General features: G+C 41.8%; 1 protein-coding gene across 2 annotated transcripts; it reads right to left on the reverse strand.

The window, feature by feature from the left end:
• Window positions 1-1,109: 1,109 nt before the first annotated feature.
• epg5 (ectopic P-granules autophagy protein 5 homolog) lies at window positions 1,110-20,333 on the reverse strand. Of its 2 annotated transcripts, none has more exons than XM_011479222.3 (45): window positions 19,763-20,333; window positions 18,505-19,164; window positions 18,127-18,387; window positions 17,821-18,019; window positions 17,589-17,725; window positions 17,382-17,489; window positions 17,231-17,304; window positions 16,986-17,094; window positions 16,392-16,506; window positions 16,165-16,315; window positions 15,928-16,089; window positions 15,696-15,853; window positions 15,451-15,602; window positions 14,198-14,338; window positions 13,940-14,101; window positions 13,655-13,777; window positions 13,316-13,578; window positions 13,087-13,227; window positions 12,856-13,000; window positions 12,535-12,732; window positions 12,317-12,424; window positions 12,113-12,232; window positions 11,772-11,938; window positions 11,460-11,696; window positions 11,231-11,354; window positions 10,959-11,100; window positions 10,076-10,247; window positions 9,637-9,799; window positions 9,409-9,551; window positions 9,164-9,320; window positions 8,685-8,879; window positions 8,393-8,606; window positions 7,836-8,005; window positions 6,559-6,766; window positions 6,403-6,478; window positions 5,813-5,916; window positions 5,553-5,728; window positions 4,875-5,099; window positions 4,584-4,793; window positions 4,153-4,297; window positions 3,721-3,963; window positions 3,407-3,620; window positions 3,105-3,323; window positions 2,911-3,025; window positions 1,110-2,817 (listed from the first exon to the last, which is right to left on the reverse strand). In XM_011479222.3, exons 1-45 carry the CDS (start codon window positions 19,820-19,822, stop codon window positions 2,635-2,637), a joined length of 7,749 nt encoding a protein of 2,582 aa, XP_011477524.1. In that variant the 5' UTR covers window positions 19,823-20,333; the 3' UTR covers window positions 1,110-2,634. The 2 variants fall into 2 exon arrangements, with proteins under 2 accessions (XP_011477524.1, XP_011477523.1); XM_011479221.3 differs by having other exon boundaries at window positions 10,959-11,103.
• Window positions 20,334-20,706: the final 373 nt, after the last annotated feature.

Consider the following 20,706-nt stretch of genomic DNA (forward strand, 5'->3'; position numbering starts at 1 on the left):
ACCAAGAATTCTTATTTTTAGAAAAAGGGTCTAGTCGCGAAGTCCTGTTGTCTTACACTAAGATTATTTTGCTATTGAAAAACTTTTTTGATAAGATTATTTCTCCTGTGAGACAGAAAGTAAGACAGTTTTTTCTGAGTTCCTGTGGCCGCAAAAATCCATAAAATGTTCCCACTGCTGAGCTAAACAATGACCAAGACAACGCTTTAGATTCTTCTGTCCATGAGAAATCTTTCTAGAATTTTAGTTTTGGTATCCTGTCAAATAGAAGACCATTTTTAATATTCTGTCATAGAATTTCACATGTTTGCACTACCCTTTTCTATTTTTTTCCAGGTTTTGAATGGTCTGACAAAGAGGGAAATACCTTGGGATCTGGCACAACCAGCATGAACCGAATGATTTTCACTTTTAATTCTAACTGTTTAAAGGCAGAAATGAACTTGGAACCTTTTCTTTGTGTTGGCAAAAGCTGCTTCCCAATAAACATAGCTCTTTCCTTTTCCTTCCCAAATAAAAACAAGTTTACTCTCAAAAGGCATCATTTTTGCTTTTCTTAATGTTTTCATTCCTGCTCGTCAATTTATCAAAAGCTGAATTTCAACAGTTCAGTTTCCAGTTGATAGATATTGGTATTTTCTTTATTCGTGTTCCTTTAATGTTTGTCAAATCCTAAAATCCCAGAGAAACAAAAAAAAAAAAAAAGAAATTTTACAGTAAATTTTAGGCTATTCGCTTTTCCCCACGCTTTAGTTCAAACTTCTATTTTAGCGGGTCACAGTTTTGCTTTGGTGTGACATGTGTATCACAAAACAACAAAACACAAAAATCTGTAAAAAAAAAAAGTATTTTTAAAATGTTCTAATAAGCATGTAACAATGAAGAAATCCTCTCTGTTGGCTCATACTAAGCCTGTTGTTATGTAATAAAGTATTAAACACTTTCAATTTAAACACACTGATTTGCAGTAGGGATGCAACGATTCCCTTTTTGATTCGGTTTAATAGTGTAACATATGGTTCGGTTTTCGATCTAGAATTGAGCATGCTTAGTACATTTATTTCTGAAACCGGGATCTGCTACATGAAAATGAAAAGATAAGAAGAAACTGAGATTCAGTCAACTTTATTTGCTTGTCTCTGTAGCTCAGCTTTATAGTCATCTCTGCTGCACACTCACTCTGGATCCACGACTCATAAAAAAAGATTTGCTTTAGCCATTAACTCTCCCCAGGTAACACCTGCAATAAGGCAAGCTCCAGGCTGCTGCAGTGCTGCTCCGTTGTTATCGAGATGGCACAGAGCAACGGAAGGGCTGAACCAGAGAGGGTAATTAAATGTGCAGACAGCCTCGACTGTATGGTGGACACAGTTTGGCACTCAATTTGGTCGTCCTTCACATCCCAGAGTCAGAGAAACCATCAGCGGAGAAAAGGGTTCTGGTTAGCCGAGCAACATCTTTGGCAGGAGAAAAGGAGAGCACTTCAACATGAATAATAACTGGCAGAATGCAACAAAACAGGATCATGTCAGACAGAAACCTGCCCACTTCATACAGTGCTTTAAATCAACATTTTTACATTATACCAAAACAGTTGGTTCAAGTAGTAAACTACCAGCTTTACATGCTTGAAAGTCCTTTGTCCTCTCTACCAGGCTTATTCAATTCATGCTTGCCTTTAGTCAAACCACTTTTAAATGCTCAGTTGTTTTTTTGTTTTAATCGCACACAAGCGTAAAACTTGCATCTAAAGCCCAGAGCTGAATTCAGATTCATGAATTTTGTTTCAATAAATATTGATAGATGCAGCATCCTTTCTGTTCCTAATGAAAACAAACTGATTGTAACGTTGTATTCAAAAAGCAACAAGGCATCAATGAGAAAGTAAAGTGCTAAAAAATCAGCCAACAAAAAACAAAAAAAGTTTCAGATTGCTGACTGGTTTTTATGATTCATCACCGATCAAAACTAAACATCTGCAACATCCACTGCTGTCACACAGAGGCTTCTTTGCTTTAAAATTTACTTTAAATCTTTGTCTGCAGACAGACAAGTCCTGTAATGATTTTTTTAAGATTGAAGATCCTTAAATTTGCAAAGTTTGGCAGGTTAATCCAAAGATCCCACTGAAGGTGACTGTGAGGATTAGCTGCATCACTAATTTGCTTCAAAGCCCAACCTCAGGCCCGATGGCAGCTTTTCAGAAGCATTAAACACATTTAAGTATTTAAAACAGAGGAGGAGTCTTACGTAAAAACATGTTCTGACTTTCTCTTATTTCTTTTAATTCTCCAACAGGAATCTTTCCTTACACAGCAGTGAAATTCCTCTTTCAGTGGCTTGTTTGCGGGCTAAATTGATTCTGCATGAAGCTGAATCAGTTTAGTAATGTTTAGGAGGAACAGAATTTCCCCCCGAGTCTTTTATTTTAAAGCAACCAGATCCCCATAAAGTTAGTGTCAACGTTCTGCCATCTCAATATGCCGGTCCAAATAAGCTTTTATCTGCAAATAAGCTGAGGGTTGCTTCTACCATCCTCGTGGATCAATCGCTCTGAGAAGAGTGGGAGAAAACAGCAGCACGTTCTGCAGTACACAACTACATCCAGTGCGAGCTAACGATGAGGGGATGAGGTTAACGGATGACGTGTAGGTATTTTAATTCCGGATAGAGAAGGTTGACCACTAAGGACAGCAGTCGGGGTCCATCTTTGAGGCAGTGTCCGGGGTATTGGAGGAACTGCAGAGTCTTGTTCACAGAATCTTCAAATTCAGTATTTTGCTTAGCGCTACGCATGGCTTCCAAAAGTCCCAGTGTCTGCAACCAAACACAAAAACAAGAAATCTAAACTCTTTTAAGGTCTAATTTTAGAGGAGTACATATAAACCGAGCATTTTCTTTTGCACATACTTGTTGTGCTTTTGCAGAGAGCTGCAAATCTGCAGTTGGCTGGAGTCTAAGCTCGGTCTCTGATGGTACTTGGATGGAGAGGAAAGCTGCCAGACTTCGCACCACCACCCTAAACCTGGAGGTAAAAATTCAGAAACAGCTGACTGATAAACTTTAACAGATCCCAGATTCTAATGAAATGCTCCTGAAGGTACCTGGTGGAAACAGGAGACCTCTTCCCAAGGCCAATGGCGCTCAGCAGTCCAGAGTTGAGTCTTTCTTCTCCCAGCTGAAGCAGCCTGGTTTGTAACCTCATCAGACCCATGATGACTCCTGATACTTCCGTCTGCCCTGCCTGTGGCTGCAGCTGTTCCACAGAGATACTGAGGGCCTTGTGCCACCAGAGGAACAGTTTGGCTTCATCGCTTGGTCCGCTGGATGTAGGTTAAAGCCTCCATTTCAACCAAAATGAAAGGAAAACAGCACACAAGCTAACATGACAAAGAGAGAGTCAAACCTGGGGAAGACTTGGGATGTCCAGGTGTTGATGAGAGCCAGAGTCCTCTTCTCATTGGCTGCCGTGTATTCAGTGTTGAGGCGTTGCAAAATGAAGGCATAGAGCGTTAAGAAGCTGCCTCCTGTTTGGCTCTCGGACAGGAAGTCGTCCATTGTGAGTTCGGGGACCTGCAGAGAGGCCAGCACAGGACCCCAACCTACAGACTCTTCATCAGCTGGAGAAAGAAAACCGACATGAAGCAAATGTAAAACTCCAAGGACACCACAAACGATCCTCGGTATATTGACAGCGGGTAGACAAAGCTGCAAACACACCATGGTTGAAATGTGCCGTGATGCATGCCTCCATGATTCGCGTCATGTGTCGCACCGATGCAAGGGAACGGGAGCAGGCTGTGAGAAGAGGCAGAATCGGAAAGCCTCTCCCCTTCCTGTCCAGCCAGGCGATGACATGAGCTGATAGCGCCTCGCCTGTTGACACCCCCACCCCGTTAAGAAGAGCCAGCACGTCACTGAAGAGGCTGCAGAACGCCATGTGCCTCTCCTCCAAGCCCACCTCTGCAGAGGGAATAGTACAGGAGCCATGTTTTGAATGCAGAGCGTGCAGCTGCATTGGATGAGAATTCAGCGTCTTTGCAAAGGAAATTCAACACAAGAATTTTCTGAAACAATTGCAACTGGAAAATGAGGTGATTTTTATCACTGACAGGAGTGGAGCAGATGAGGGTTTTGGTGAAAGCAGCTCACCTGGTGGGTTAAATGTGACAACGCTCTCTAGAAGTGCTTCCAGCTGAGCTTCTAGAACATTGAGGCTGATGCCACCTCCCTGTTCCAGAGTGACGAGTGACTGCACACACCAGCACACGTACACTCCAGCTTTGCGCGTCTCCTCCTGATAGGAGTGGAACAGAGAAGGAAGGCTCATTTGGCCGTGGTCAAAACTAAACAGTGATGGGACAAATTTAAGAGTGAGCACACGATAGACGTATATAATCTGGGAGCCGAAAGAAGTGACCATCTTTCTAAGTAGAAGCAAAAATGTCATAGAAATGGTGGGAAAAAAGTTTGTATGAAGATTTTCATTGTTTCTGCAAAGACATCTGAGTGATGCACATTTACAGAGGAGCTCCCAGCAATGTCTTCTGCTTCATTTTCTTAAGGAAAATATTCTGTCCCACCTGGTGTGGGGCTTCAGCGGGACGAGGGTGGAGCCCGGCTGCACTGCGGAGGGATTTCAGCAGCAGCTGAGGTGCAGAATCCACACTCAGCAGCAGAGACGAAGGGTAGTGCGTGCTGACGTATCCCAGAATGCTCTGGTATGAAGACAGATCCAGTTGATGCCAAGGCAGAGAAGTAGACTGAACCAGCAGACTGAGCAGAGGGGAGTCCTGCAAGACCAAAACAAAAAGTTCACAAGAGGCACAAGGCAAATGAGAGTGAGCTTTTATTGCACAGCAGTCTGCGCTCACCTGTTGACTCAGGAGCACGTCCTCCTTAGCCAGAAAAACTAGCATATACAGCAGATAGACCAACATTTTCTGCGACTCTTTCTGTGCGTCCATGTCCGGTAAAGTTGGGCAAGCTGCAGAGCTGGGAGGTGTCTGTAAGTGGTGACTTAAAACACTGATCCAGTTGACATGGCACAGGACTTCGCCCATAAAGAGGAAGCAACTTTTTGGGCTTCCTCTCTCCACCTGCAGAACAACGGAGGTACAAAGATTCAACTAAAATCCTAAATATTGGAAAATAAACATAAGAATCCTGAGAATACTTGACATGTGAATCTCACATATATATTTACCAACTATATAAAAGAATCATAAAAGGAAAACTGAGAAAAACAAAAACAAATAAAAGATGTACAAGATTTAAAATAGTATTTATTCTTAAAAACAGCTTACTTTTGCAATATATGTTAGTTCTTTATTGTATGTCAAACTTCCCTGCATTAACTAAAAGTATTAACTAGTGTTTTAAATTGATTATATTCATGAAAATTTAAGCAGACTGAATGAGACTCTTTAAACAGCCTTTTTCAATGTATTCAATTCCGTCAGGGCCTTAGAACTGTAGTTTTATTTCAAATGATGAAAATGAATGCTTCTCATAATAATAATAAAGCCGGGGGAGAAGGTGGAGTCTCTCACACTGAAGAGCTGCTCCATGAGCTGAGTGTCAGGGTGCAGGTGTCTCCAGGGCAAGCTGCGCAGGTGTGTGTGGTGCAGGTGCAGCAGGTACTCAGGGGTGCGTGGAGCTGTGCAGCTCTCACAGTACTGCATCATGCACAGCCACAGAGCCCCTCTCTGACCAGGCAGCAGCCGGTCTGCACCAGAAATGTAAACACAATCTGTTAATGAAAGAAAAAAAAAATCCAAACAGCTTCTGATGAACGTGGCAGAAAACCTACCTCTGAACTTGTGATGAAGACTGTCTGTAAGTTGCACGTAGAGACCAACCAGTCTCCCTGCTCCACTGGCATCCGTCTCCAGCCAGGGGTAACACTTGACATGACTGAGAAAAAACATATTTTAAACAACTTTATATTGTAACACCAGAGTACTTTTAATCAAATGTTGTGTTAAAGTCCCCCTCCAACCATATTTGATTTATTTTAAAAGCATTCTGCCTCCCCCTTCCCTCCCCGTTGCTGCAGGGAGCTTGTGGCCCACCCACCACAATTTCTACATCACAAATAAGCTCTTTTTTTAAATAAAATGTTGTCATCTGCTCCTGCTCCATCATGAGAAAAATGGCACAGGATCGTGCTTAAAAACTCCAAAAACACCACTTTTATCAGAGTGGGTCTTTAATGTGGACTAGGCTGCACACACTACACTACAAAAACCAACCCTTCTTAAAAAAAAATAAAAAATCCATGCAGAATACAAATGTTTTAATGTCTGCCTTTTCAGAGGTCAGCCTCTCAATGTAGGTTTGACCAACACACGTGTCTAGAATGTTTCAGCCAAATAAAAGCAAAAGCTGTACCAAACTTACTTGCCATCACCTGCATTCAGAGGGAAAATCCACGGCTGAAATAACCTAATGAGTTTACCGTGAAGATCATGCAGAGCTGTGAGAAAGCAAAGAACAAATGATCGTTACAAAGCCCATCCTCACAACTCCCACCAGAGCCCAGGAATCAGTTGATACCCTTTAGTATTTTGCTGCTTCCCACTGGCTCTCTGGCGCAGCTGCTGAGCCGCACGTTGATGAGGCAGTTGAGCAAATGTTCCCAGAAGGAAGCAACATCTGGGATGTAGGATGCCCAGGCAGAGTAAAGGCCAAAGCTGCGCAGGTCTGGCTTACTTAGACGGGTTCGCAAGAAGTAGTCGCTCAGCCAGTCAACTGTCTCTTCTACCTGATTGGCCAAGAAAATAATGTTTTATAAACAGGAAGCAGCTCAACAGATTTCATTCTTTTATTCAAGTCATGATAAAGTAAAAAAATACATTTTTGAAAACCTTTATCAAATAAATCTTATAAGAAGAAAAAATGACTAAACAAATGTTCTCCTTGGCATGTTCTGCCATGGCACCATTTGTCTGATCAAGTCTGAGATTCTGTTTGTTCTCACATTGCATGACATTAACATCTCAAAGGTCGCTTTCCAACTCAATCTATGGATTTAAGTTTACTTTAATACAGGAAGTGTTTGCAATATTTTGTTCAGAACGCAAGCTGTGTTTTACTTAATGGAGGGTTAAGCCTGAAAGCAACTTCTGTAATCTGTCTTTACGTTTAACTAAGCAAAATTAGTAAAAACCCACAAGTAGTTTCCATTAAGTAAGTTAACAAGAGGCAACACAGAAAAAGAAACACCAAATCACAGGTGAGCAAATGAAGCGCACCCCGTTTTAAAGGCTGGTTTGATGCTAAATAATTCATTTATTCTAATTCCACATTGTTTCAGTTCATCTTAATCCTAAACTAGCCCAAATATGTTTTGTGTGATCAATTATTGTAATTCATTAAAAAAAAATTTTTTTGGGTTTATTTTTTATCTATCTGATGTTTTTAACAGAGCTATGGTAACAAGGTAATTTCCCCTTAATGGGATCAATTCTTTTCTATTCTTTTTATCTGAAACTATGTTTAATTGCTAGATTTGAGGGGAGAACACTTGCAAAGCTAATTCTGAATCTGTGTGGATTCTCATGCATCCAGGTTGTAGGTAGGTGGTTAAATCAGAAAGCAGTCAATTGGACGTGGTTGTTTTCCTATAATTGAAGATGTAACATCTCTTTCCAAAAAGGTTTCTCGTTCAGTCGACTGCTTTTTTTACCGACTACGTCAGTTCGTGGACGATGGCAGGAAATGGAAGTCTCCTGACTTTTTGAACCACAATTCTGTATCCATGCTCACAAACCACATTAAGCTTGAGAAAATACAATATAAAAATGCAAGTGAACACAAAATCAAACAGTCACCTGCTGAGTAGAAAGACTGATTGAGGATCTGTAAGGAGATGGTTGCGGTGCAGCTGCAGTGCTGACTGATGGCTCAACTTTGCTTTTGGGGCTGCGGGATGGAGGAAGGCATCCAAGCACTCGCAGGGTCACTTTCCAGCATTCTGAACTCAACAATTGGTTTGATGAACCTTTAAAAGTATGATATGAAATTTTACTGTAAATGAAAAAATAAACATCAAATAGTCTGGATCTTTAATGATGAATCTGAATACACAAGTCTAACTTGTAAAATCTTGTCTTTATGAATTAGTGGCAGGTTAAGCTAATTTGATTTTAACAATTGAAAGGGTATTAAATGCATGATCAGATCACTGCTGTTATGAATTTGTGTATTAATGTTAGTTCTTACTGCCACAAAAACCCAAAACACTTAAAAAACAAGCAGGTATCCTTCCAAAGTAGTGCTTAGTTTAATTTATTATGTTAATATTTTATATTTGTATACTCTATTATTATCACACTAATAAAACAGCTAAAATAACCTGGACATTGCAATGACTAAATGGAATACTCACTGGTCATGAGCAGACGAAGGCAATCACTGTAATGGTCCGGGAAATGGTGGCGCAAAAGGCAGCTCCAGTGTTTGGTGAAAAGATGGAAAGGAGTCAGCAGTTCAGGTTCGGGTTCTCGCCCGCAGACGCAGAGAGCTCCGTGCACCAAATCCAGCAAGCGGGTTCTCTCCGAGAACACAGGATTAGCTTCATTCAGCCACTGCGTCAAGTCAAACTGCAAGAAACAAATGTGCCTAAGTGAGCCCAACGTCGTGTTTTCTTAAGTTTTAAAGTCCCTTCGCATGAATGCAACCTTAGTCAGCAGCATGAAAATGACATCGGCACAGTTGAGATGAAGGGATGTCACCACATCCTGATAGAGGGAGACGAGCTGATTCGGTGCTGCGTTGGGAGTGAAGAAGGGGGAAATGAGAGGACACAGACGTCTTTGTTCCAGGATGGCCTTAAGGACACGACTGCACTCTTTCGCATTTCCCTGGATAAAAACCTGAAGCAGAAAACAATATTGTCAAAACAGCAAAACAGAGGCAACTTTAATCCTTTAACAAACGCACTCAGGCAGAATCTTTTCTACATTCTGTACATCATTTATGTATATTATCAAAACTTTACCATCAAAAGCCAGATGTAAGAGAATATCCTTAAATCTCTTTTTTTCAATACCAACATATGTAGAAAGTTGGTCATTTTCCTTTGTGTTTCAGATTATTTTGGCCCAAATGTCACTATAACGATGAGTCCCTTTCAATGTGGGGAGATTGTGGTGCTTACCTGTCCCAGTATCTCCACACAGGAAGACAGGTACTGGCGCGTTGGGGGATGTCGCAGCGTGTCCTCACACACGAAGGAGACCACTTGGTAAAATGCCGTCACACCAACCTGCTGCAGCGCCAGAGATTTCTCTGCTTTGTATGTGTTCACTAAAGACCTAGGGGGAAAGAAAACACACATGAAAGGAAAATAAAATTCAAATAAAAGATTTCTGTTCTGATGTTTGTCTTTTCTGTTTTACTGACGTTATAAAGTTCTCGGTGTGGACAGCAGCCTGGGCCAGGTTTTGAGGTGGAGGGGCCATGGAGTCGTTCTGGAGTCTCTTGATGTCTCTGCGCAGGGATGTTATCTGGCTGTGGACTGCTTCCTGTCTCTGGACACACTCACACTGCAAGGGTACAAACACAAATTAAAGAACTGAGCTGAAAATGATTCCCTAAAACAAAGTGAGTTTATAGCACTGGGTGTCTTACTGTGACCGTGATGTTTGCCGGTCCCTGACAGGGCTGCCCCCCCTTTCCTTTACATTCCAGGGCCATGGTGACCTGCTCTGGTCGGTTCTTGAACAACAAGGGAAGGCTCTCCAGAAGCTCATGCTCCAGTGCCACCTGCTGGGCTTCACGTGCAACTGCAATTCTAACGCCAAGATGAACTGTATTATTTTAGAGAAACTCCAAACTTTGGGCAGATAAAGACATACCGGTAATTATAATTTATTTTTTCCCCTCCAAGTGTCTGTGTCACAGATTTTTTAAAAAATAAAAAAGAAACATTCTTAAAGGAATCGTGACTCCTTTATTAAAAATTTCAGGATTTTTAATACCTTTGATGTTGATCTCTGATGCTGACCACAAGCTAATTAAAATCACTATAAATCTTACTAGATATTGTAATTTATAACTGTTTCTTTACCTGGCTTGGTCTTGCAAAGTTTGGAGATCCTGTTGCAACATTTCGGCAGCAGCTTTGGGGTCTGTGAAACAGACATTCCCAATTGCAGCCACTGGAGCTTTCTGAGGCTGTAACTCTGGAGCTGGTAGGGGAGTCGAATGCTTTGTCAGGTTGGACAGTATCCGCTCTTTTGCTAGAAGTAGAAACCCATAAAATGTCAAATTAAAACGAGGCAAAGGCCCATCAGCAAAAAAATACAAAGATTTACAATCCAAGAAAGGTTTTCTTGCCTTTTTACCGCTACATAATTACTGCACTAACTATGTTTGTATTACAGTGATCCCTCGTTTATACGCGAAAAGTGAAATCGGTGAAGTAGTCAGCTTAATTTTTTTTATTATTTTACAATGCAATACCGAACAATAGAATGAAACCAAAAATCAAAACCTGTTTTAAAGCCCAAAATGTGTTTAAAACAATGATTTTAATATAGTAATACAAGGTTGGAAACATTGTCACTCGCGTATTTCACAGTCTCAGCTGTGCCTCTTCGTCCTGACTCCGCTCCGCTAGCGTCTGTTTCTACTGAAGGCGCAGGAGTCTTTCTCCGAGAGAAGAACATTGTTATGGGTAGTTGTTGGCGCTCTCTCTTTTTCTGAGCAAGAAGATTTTTATTAACGGATATGCCACCTTCGATTATATTTGGGAACTGCAATAAACGACTCATCAAAGGGTCCCATTCTTGAGCCTTGCACTGAAGTTCAGTGAAGCAGAGCACAATGCACTGTAAAAATATCTGCACGGTAAAAAAAATCCGTGAAGCAGTGAAGCCATGAAAGATGAAACGCGATATAGCGAGGGATCACTGTACACTGAATGTAGAGTCAATGAGCTGCTTTGGTACCACTAGTCAGACTGGAAGAGTCAGTGAAGCCCAGGTTCTGAGTCTGAAGGAAAGCCGGCTCGCTCTGAGCTTTCTCCCACAGAGATAAAACCTCCATCTCATCAAACTGGAGGCGCTCCTGGTCCACAAACTCCAGCCACAACTGCTGTAAAGGAGTTTCGGATACAGCAATACATCACAAAATAAGACAAATTTTACAAAAAAACTAAATTTTTTCTTTTATTTTTTAGAATTCTTCCTATTTTTGAGGAAAAACGTGAAGGGGAACACACCTGCTGATGCTGCATGACCTGTGCCAGTTTGTGAGATTCATACTCCGGGGGGAGAGAAGGCAGGTACACCTCCTGCTTCTGGAGACTCTCATCATCCATCCACAAAGCAAACACTCCAAACAATCTGTGGGGAACCACAAATATGTAATAGCTTCTAGATACTACCCCACACTTTCATGAAACCAAAAATAGGAGTCTTTGTTGCATGATTTCAGCATCATTGACCTACTTGACCAGCTCGGTGTGCAGCTGAGGTGAGGTGAGGTTGTATGGTTGGGGATTACAGGAGCTTTTGTCGCTTTGTGAGTCAGATGAGGGGGTATTAGGCAGGGGCACCCTTAGTGCTTGGCTTGCAGCATGATGGAAGTCTGACACTTCTTGTATTCTTTGCCTCAGATCTTTTAGTACAAGAGCCTGGGAAGAGCCTTGGAAGAACCTTCGACCAATGCACCCCCCCGCAGCGAGCCTGTTGATCAACACGTAGTTTTATATATATATTTAAAGATTTCTAGTGATAAAGAAAGATGAGAATGCCTCTTACCCATACTCTGGTCCAGGCTGTCTCAGGTAGAGTTGCAGGAACTTCTGCCACACAAGCGGGAGAAGGGGGTGATCAGGGGGCGTGGCTATTGCCTGGCATGCCCAGCGATACACCTGCAGCCGTTGCAGGGACGGCACCACAGGCAACTTGAGCCTCTGCTGAGCCTTCTGTCTCGGCAGAGTGACAAACCGAAAAACAGAAAAAAAAACATCAGAAATGAGAGAGACAAACGTGTTAAGCACACGGAAAGTACATCCTAAAGCAAGAGTGAAACATTATGACTTGTGCTAAGTTCTAAGCTAAATAAGTTATTTTGATACCTCCATGTCAACTGTAAGTACCTTTAAAGCTTGATCTGGAGAGATGTTTTCAGACAGGAACTCAAGTTCAACACAGCGTGTCAGCTGAGACTCTTCCTCAAACATGCCCTCCATATTAAGCACCATCCAGGCAAACCAAACCTAGAGAAACAGAAAGCAGGAAGTTAAGGCAAAGAGTTTTATGAAGACAACTGCATGTCCCGCTGTTGCTTTAATAACTCTCACCTCTGCACTAAGAGATTGACCCTCAATGAAAGATGGTGTGGCATTTCCAGCAATCCAGCCAACCAGGGAGGAGAGCAGACTCCGGTCTCCATGGAAACCCAAAGCACTCTGCATCAGGGACAAAAACAGAAAAATTATGGCACTATTAAGCGCCAAGTTCCTACTTAAGGCAGTTTACTGTGTTGAACCCTTGAGCGTCAAAGATCAAATAAAAATACCTTATGCTGCTGGTACAGAAGTTTCTGGACGCAGTCCTCCTGGTGGTGAGTGAAGGCAGCGCAGCAGATCTGATCCATCAGAAACAAAACAGTCTTGTCTCTGTACCACAATTGCTGCTGAGTCAGGATCCCAACCCAAAACTCCAACACCGCTGAGGCTCCCACACGACCAGGACGCAGGCTTTCTACAACGTGACTCTAAAAGGCAAGAAATCATAAATAAGCAGCTTTAGAACTTATGGTCCAACTGTCACAGTAATGATGGAAAATTATTTACAGTATCTTAAAAACAAAAGGAAAAATTAGTATTGAAGGATGTACCTGAATGACGCTGTTTAGCAGACGGACATTGTCTCCATAGGTGGTCCCAGTAAAGAGGGGTGCAACTCGATGAGTGACCTGCTGGGTCACACCTTGAGGACACACACTGTCAGACTGCAAGAACAACTGGATGCAACTTACAAACCTGGCAAAGGGACAGACGCAAAAGTAGGAGTTAGCTTAAAAGATCTGCAGCTTGAAAGTGTTGCTTGAGGGATGTGTTTTATTTACTGGGTGTTTTTGAGCAGATAAAAGCTGAGAGGGTATGTGGGAGGCAGGATGCTATCCAGCAGGTTCACAGCAGCTCTCAGATGGCGAGACTGGATCAGAGTTTTAAACAACCCAACTCCATCAGTGCAAAAGTTTTCCAAGCTAAGAAAAATAAAAATAAAACATAGAAATGTAATTTCATTCAAGTCCTTGTGGAAAATCTCCTTAAATTTGATGTGTGGACCCAAACCTATGTCCCACTGTTGTCATGGCAATGGACAAATAGCACCCAATGGGGAGGCCTGCTTTTACCGCCCGTAGAACAGAGTGCATGCTGGGATCATGTGGAAGCTCAGCTGGCTGGTTTGATGCCAGTGCAGGAACTGTCCAGGCTCCCTTGGGGTTCTGGGTGTTGACATGGAGCTTTAGTCTTAACAGAAGTTGCCACGCCCACTGACTAAAGGACGCCTCAGGAGACACACCCAAACGAAGGATGCTCGCAAGGTAAGACGCCTTAATAGAAAAGGAAGAAGAAAGATCCATGAGAAACATCAAAAGTTACAGTGGTCAATAGTAAAAAATCAGTTACCTGTTTGATTCCCTCAGAAAGAAGCCCACTGTACGGTTTGTCTGTGAGGTACTTCTGATAGGCCTCAGCCACCAGCAGAGCCACTTCTCTGTGGAGGAATGATGGCAGGGCCAAAACCCCTGCCTGCAAAACAAAGAGATTACACATTTCCAGACTTATATTTGGGCCAACGAACCAATTTCCAGGGCAACCAGGATTACTTATTTATTTATACATTTTTGCCAACAGCACAAAGCCAATAATAGGTAAATTCACACACTAAAATCACAAATTCTTCATGTATACCTCTGTGTAACCCCAGTTTAGGCCTTCCAGGATAACGCAGGCTAAGCGGTTCTCCACTGCAGACAGGGGATGCTGGAGCAACCAGGCTCCAATCACGCAGATTTCTTCTTGCCGCGGCTGCCACTGACTTAAAGGCAGCTCCTTACACAAGTATAATGCAACCTAACACACACAAAACACAAAGTTTGACCTCTAAAAAATAAAAATAAAATAAAAACTGTTTTACGATATTCTGTAATCCAAAACAGTGAAACCAACCATTCCTACATTCTGGATGGTCTCTCTCAGTCTTTCCAGGAGCACAGAAATTACATAGGGATGAGACGTTGCTATGGAAGCCAGTAGCTCCCTTCCCACCTTGGAATAAGTTTCTCTGGTAGACACACTCACATAGGAAACCTAAAAGAAAAACAAACAGTAGAAGGTATAGAATGTTTTTGGTACATTCTCTATAATAAACGAACGACAATAGATGCTATTAAAATAGAATCTGGACACAGTAAAGAAGCCTCTATTGCAAAGGTAAATTGTTAGATGGTCAGCTGTTTGGAGCAACCATTCTCAGCTGGATACAGGTGTAAAGCCTTCTCCAAACTTGGAATGAGAGATTTTTCCAGGTAGAAAAGCTAAAGTATCTGGATCTTCTCGATTGAAGCATGGATGGAGCGTGACATTGACTAACAGATCAGGGCGGTGTTTGCAGTGATGCAGACTTTAAACTGATCGGTTGTGCTAAAGAGAGGGCTGAGTCACAGAGCAAAACCTCAAATCTCTGGTTAATCTGTGCTCACAGCCATAATATAGGCCAAAATGAAAAAAGACAGAAGTGGTGAAATTGAGCTTCATTTAACCCCTTGACACTTGAATTTATTTCCAACTATGAAAAAAATTCCACTAATTGTTTTGCTTTCAAGTAGATGCTAAGTTAACATAAGTTTGGAGTAAAAGCGGTTTGATGCGTCTTTGCATATAAAGGAGTTAAAGGTAGCATTGGTTGGAATCACACTTAAGATATTTTTTTAAATATCCTAAAAAATACTTTACGTAACATTAATACTTTATATTAGCAAAATTATCTTCCGTTTCCAATCTCCCCCTCTTTGAATCGCCACCTCAGAAAAGATTTGTGTGCCTGATTGAGGAAAGTTTTGTTAGTAACAACTGCCCCTTGAAGCATCTCCCAAGGTAAACTGACTCTGAGGTGAGAGCCAAAAGAACGGCAATTTAAAAGAACTAAGCGGAGTTCAGGTTCAGCTTAAAAGAGCCACATAGGTGGATTCCCTGCAGTAATGGCAGAGAGCTTCGATTGCAATGGAATCAGACAACATTCAAAGTCAGAGGCAGTGGTGTTTCACTTCTAGATTTCGGGATTTTCTTGGAATGGTTTGGAATTTTGTAACACTGCAAAAACTTACTGCAACAGAGCTGTAATAAGAGCTTACTGGATGAACAAGAAACTGTAAAATAGACTTAGGCCGTAAATTTCTTTCTTCTAAATCCCCTCATCATACCTGGTAGATCAGCAGAGTTATGGTGGTTATGAATGCAGAATCCGAGTGCTGGGTAGGTGTTGCCATGTGTGCTAATGCTGTGAGGAGGGATATGCCGTCAGAGCTGTTCACCTCACACAGCCATTGCTCAAATCTCTCCTGGTGCTTTGGGTCTAACAGAGAGAAAAAAAATGTGTCAGCAAAAGTAGCAATGCTTTGAGGATCACAGACTTGGAGGACTTGATCATGTGCGTATGGGATGATACCTCTAAGAGCCTGAAGACAGGACTGCGTGTCGGCTGTAGCTCTGAGGGTTTCCAACCCTGCCGTCTCTGCGCACTGCATAACATAAAGGACTTTCCACAACATAGTGCTGGACAAAGTTCCATATGGCATCCCAGACATGAACAGCCAGATGCCCAGCCTGTGAAGATGAAAAGAATCATACAATGAAACTGTTTCTGAAAGGGATTCATAACGTTCTAGCAGATCTTTCACCTTTTGTTTCTGAGGACGTGTAACACGGCTCTGAGGAACAGGTGGTCGTATTCCAGCTGCAGCTTTTCCAAAGAAAGCGACTGAACGTGGCTGCTGGATCCAGCAGCATCACCAGCCCTCACGTACTGGGCCCAGTGATCGCTGACATAACACACAGTCATTCTAAAACAAAAAAAACAACTATAACTAGCCTAAAGATGGATGCCTGAATGTATTAGGCTCATATCGTTCACTGACCGTATGATGTGTCCTATTCGCTTGACGAGCTGCCGGTACCGTGCTCTGTTGTAGGTCTGCAGGCCAAGCGCGAGAATTTCGATCAGCGAGGACGCAAACGCAAACATCCGCATCAGCTTCTGACTGGAGCAGGCCTGGGGCTCATACACACCTGGAAACACAGCTGTCGCTCAGATCCCATGATTAAAAACTCCAAAAAGACAGACAGAGCTGAAGGGTTTTCTCACCTTGTTTGCTCATCCCAAGCATGTGTGAGTAGAGCTCCTGAAAGGGGAACTGGGTCAACAGGGAAATAAGATCCTCCTCACAAAGCAGCAACCAGCTGCTCTCTGGATCCTCATCCTAAACATAAAAAGTGATTGGCCATTGCTATAGAACTTGATGTTGATTCATTGGTAAAATTCCATCACAAACTTTCATCGGAAATCTTGTTGGACGGATTTTTAAGGGAAGAGAAAGGACAAGAAACAATGTAGAAAAAAAAAATTCCAGTTACAGATAATTTTCTCTTTGGAGAAAAGTATATTATTAAAGAATGATAAAGAACGATTCCTACACATTGCAAAAGAAGCTGCAGTTTTAAACAGACTGAAATATTCAATGCTTGAAGCTAATTTAAATGAAATCGAGCTTTTTTTTTTTTCAATGTTTGAGTCCAAAAATGTAAACAGCACATTTCCCTCAATGATTGTAGCTACAGAAAAGATTTTTTTTTTTTTTGAAGACAGTAACAAGAAGTTTCTTTTATATATTCGGTAAATTTTGTCCATAAAATTAACATGAGATAGCCCTCTTTTCACGTTCAGTGTTGTTAACTTTACCTCCTCTCCACCTTCATCAACAAGTGTCCAGTTTCCAGAGTCCGGTCCTGATGTTGCTGAGCTCTGGTTATCCAAAGGCTTCATGTGGCTCAGAAACTCTGCCCGATGTCTGAGTAGAAACACAGGTTAGACTGCTAAGATTTCTTTCAAAACATAAATTATTTTTAACAAGAAAAGCATTTCTGTAGAGGGAGAACCATTCTGAGTTCTTGGATAAAAACTGCATTAGAGGGTCTTATTTTTACCTGGCAGGTGACATTAGGATGGCTAGGGCTTGCATAAAATGCTGCACTCCAGAGGCCTTGCCCCAGACTTGAATCTGGTGCAGAAAATAGAACAAAAAACTCATCAACTCGATAAATTCACTTACTGACAAAAATTAAAATGGGTACTTACTTGAAGGAAGTGTGCAGCCCACTTTCCCACTCCAGCAGGACAACACAAAAGATGGCACAACAGGTAAAGATGCTCTCCTGACCCTCCGACATGCAGCAGGACAGCAACCTAGAGAGTACGTATACAGAAAGAACAAATAACTATAATCTAACCTTGTGTATGTTTGAATATAAACATGGAAAAGTGGAGCTTGGTTTGTGAAGGTACCAATCTCTCCAGCCAATGATGGACGTCTGTCTGAAACTGTGCATCATCGAGAACTCTACGTGTGAAGCTAAACAAGACGCTGATGGCTTCTTTAAGGGGTTGCAGAGAACAAGGCTGCGTTTGGCTGCCAGAACAATCTGAAAATAAACACAAGACGCAGCTACGATAGTGTACAGCCTTTTTATGGAGAATTGTTTTTAAAAGTCCTATTAGAGCGACTCTGACGTCGCACCTTTTAGAAGGTGATACAAGTAGGACTCCACTTGCAGTCGTGACAGCAGAGCGGTGTATGCATGCAGCACCGCCTTTTGGTGCAGTAGCTCACTGCAGGCTTCGATCAGTTTCTGCAGCTCAGCCAAAATAGCCTGATTGAACTCTGCCTGCTGGAAACGGTGATATCCACACACTTTAGACTGGTCTGCACACAAACCCTGCAAGAAAAGAAAACAGAAATGCACAAATGTCATTGCAGAACAAGCTCGTTTTGACTGACAGTGCTCTAAATTTGATCAACGGATCCAGAAGGAACAAAGCAAACCTGAAGTGTAAGTTGTTCGTCTTTGAAGGTCCAGAGACGATTCTGTGTGCTTTTACAGTCAGAGGACTGCGTGTGCAGCTGAGTGTGCGACTGCGTCAGTTGTCTGCGACAGCGCCAATAGTTCTGAAGCAGTTCGGTTAGTTCGTGGTTTTCCTGCCGGGCCAGAGCGGAGAACTGGAGGTTACAAAGCTCGACACCCTCCAGCCAAGATTGCAGGCCTCCTCCTGGCTCCCAGACACTCAGCTGCTCTGGAGAGAATGCCTGCAGGGCAGCAACATGAGAACGCAAATGGACAAACGTTAGCATTTAACAATCATATTTCCATATTCTTTGTATTCCAGACTCAAATGAATGCTAAATCAAAATGCACAAAAGCACCTGCAGCTCTGGAGCTGTGCTCGGTAACTCTGGGTACAGTTTATTCCTTGAAAGATCGGCTATGGACTCCAGAGGCTGCAAACTCGGAGGAGAAGAATCCTGCTCAGGCAGTGCCAACACAGCAGGTTCTTTAGTACAACTTTTCACAGATTCTTTACATAACTGTATTACAGGACTGTCCTCCAGAGCAGCAAGAGATGGGTATAATGCAGGGGCGCTGGATTCTTCAAATTGAGGTGCAGCAAAAGACTGACTCCACAGCTGCAAGTTGTTTCCAAACTCAGCGGGTTGTGGTCCAACCTCAAGCTCGGCCCCCTGGGTTCCATCCTCCTCACTTATCTTTTCTCTGTTTGTTTCTGTAAGATTTACTTCAACGTGTGGTCCCACTGTTGATAAATTAAAACTTGATTGTTGAGTCTTGGTTAAATTTGATTTGTCAGAAGTCTCTAGCAAAGAACTCTGATGCCCTCTGGAAAGTAGCTGTGATGTTTGTCTTATGCTCTCAGAGGCTTTAACTGTGTCCGGTTCTTCCTCCCTGATCTCCTCGACAGGTGGACTGAGCGGGATCTCTGTGAAGGTGGAGCTGGATGCCACATCACAATCAACTTTGTGAGTTTTGACTGTTGTATCCTCTTCTGCCTGCTTCTGCTTCCTGTCCAGCTGAGAACATAAAAAGTGAGATGAAAAACAATATTATTGAGAAAGAAAAAGAGAAAGTAATCCCCACAAATACATATTATGTACCAGAATGTACAATATTATAATATAGAGCTGTATATAAATAAAGACAATAGCTAATTAAATACTGTTTAAACCTTTGTTGGTTTTCAACTGGGATGTTTTTGCAGGCAAAGCTAACGCAATCTAGGAAGAATCAAATGCTAGAAGATCTTTAACTGTATTTTCAAGGACATACGTTGTGTAAATAGAAAAACTATTGATGTGAGAGTTCTGAATAATAAATAAATAACAAATGACAAGGCTCCCAAACTCCTTTGTAGCGGAGTTGTGTCAATAAAGTTTTTTCAAATAAAGTAAATATGTTATGCTGGATGCCTGAATTACAAAGCCAGCTAATTTTTGAGTTTTCAAAGTTCTGTGAAATCGTCATCATTTTGTTTATAATATAACTCATTTCGGTTTAGAGCTGAACAATGAGCATTTGCCACAACTAATTCACAACTCGCGGACAACGCGTCACAAGAAAAGTAGAAATTAATGTATAAAATAAATGTAATGTAATTTTCTGTGTAATTACCTGAGATTTTCCAGTGTGTTTTGCTTTGCTCTTCTTCGGTCTCACTCTCACGGCCTCCATTTTAAGAGTCAAGTCAAACAGAAGCGATACAAAGGCGGACGAATAATCTACGGATGGAAACGATCGCAGAGAGAAAACCCGAAAACCACCATCCCCTGTTTTTTTTTGACAAACAAGTAGTTTCAGCAGCTAATAAAAAGCTTAATTTATGAAAAACTGGAGTATGAAAAAAATACTCGGGGGCTTTTCAATATATAGTTGAGAATATTCGGAACACGGTAGAGCAACCATAAAAAGCGTCGTTTAGTGTAAACATGCGGTGATAGATAATTCGGCAAAAACAAAACCTATCCCAGTTCAAGCTAGCTTTGCAAAGCTCAGCTGCTGGTTTATTCCGCTAAGTAACGTTTCTCCATCGATTTAGCGATTATCATATTTTATTCCACGAGATTAAAACGAAGATTTAAGTCGGTTGACAGACAGGTCATACGAAGATTGTCTCGGTCCGCTGTTCGGCTATCAATTGTTTTGTTTACGTTTCTTCCAGGAACTGCGCGATCACAATCTGCGATCACGTGACAAACCCACGTCTCTACGGAATCCGAAAATAGTCAAACATGTGCAAATGTACACAATCCAAAATCTCACGTGCAAAGATGAATTTCACGCATAAAATGTCGCGGGGAAAAAATAACATACATGCATCTCCCGAATATGCATGATACCCAAACTAAAACAGGAAGAGTAATACGTAATGGAAAAGACAAAGGCCGATCAGAAATAAGAGAAAAGGTTTATTTCTAGAATTCCAATGGTTATGTGTTCATGCATTAAAAAAAACACTAGCAGCAGCGGTGAAGTATTGTCAAATCATAATGAGAATTACAAGTTTATTTATATAAAAAATAAAATTCAACATATGTCTCATTATAAACCTGAATGTT

The sequence above is a fragment of the Oryzias latipes genome, chromosome 9 (genome assembly GCF_002234675.1).
Source record: "Oryzias latipes chromosome 9, ASM223467v1".
Lineage (NCBI taxonomy): Eukaryota > Metazoa > Chordata > Actinopteri > Beloniformes > Adrianichthyidae > Oryzias > Oryzias latipes.

Excerpts from the sequence above, each read along its gene's own strand:
- epg5 (XM_011479221.3), bottom strand. The coding sequence starts at position 19,822 with ATGGAGGCCGTGAGAGTGAGACCGAAGAAGAGCAAAGCAAAACACACT. Across the intron at positions 17,726-17,820 it reads CTTGTATCACCTTCTAAAAG|ATTGTTCTGGCAGCCAAACG; the intron begins GTGCGACGTCAG and ends GTTTATTTTCAG. Across the intron at positions 15,854-15,927 it reads CACGTCCTCAGAAACAAAAG|GCTGGGCATCTGGCTGTTCA; the intron begins GTGAAAGATCTG and ends TCATCTTCACAG.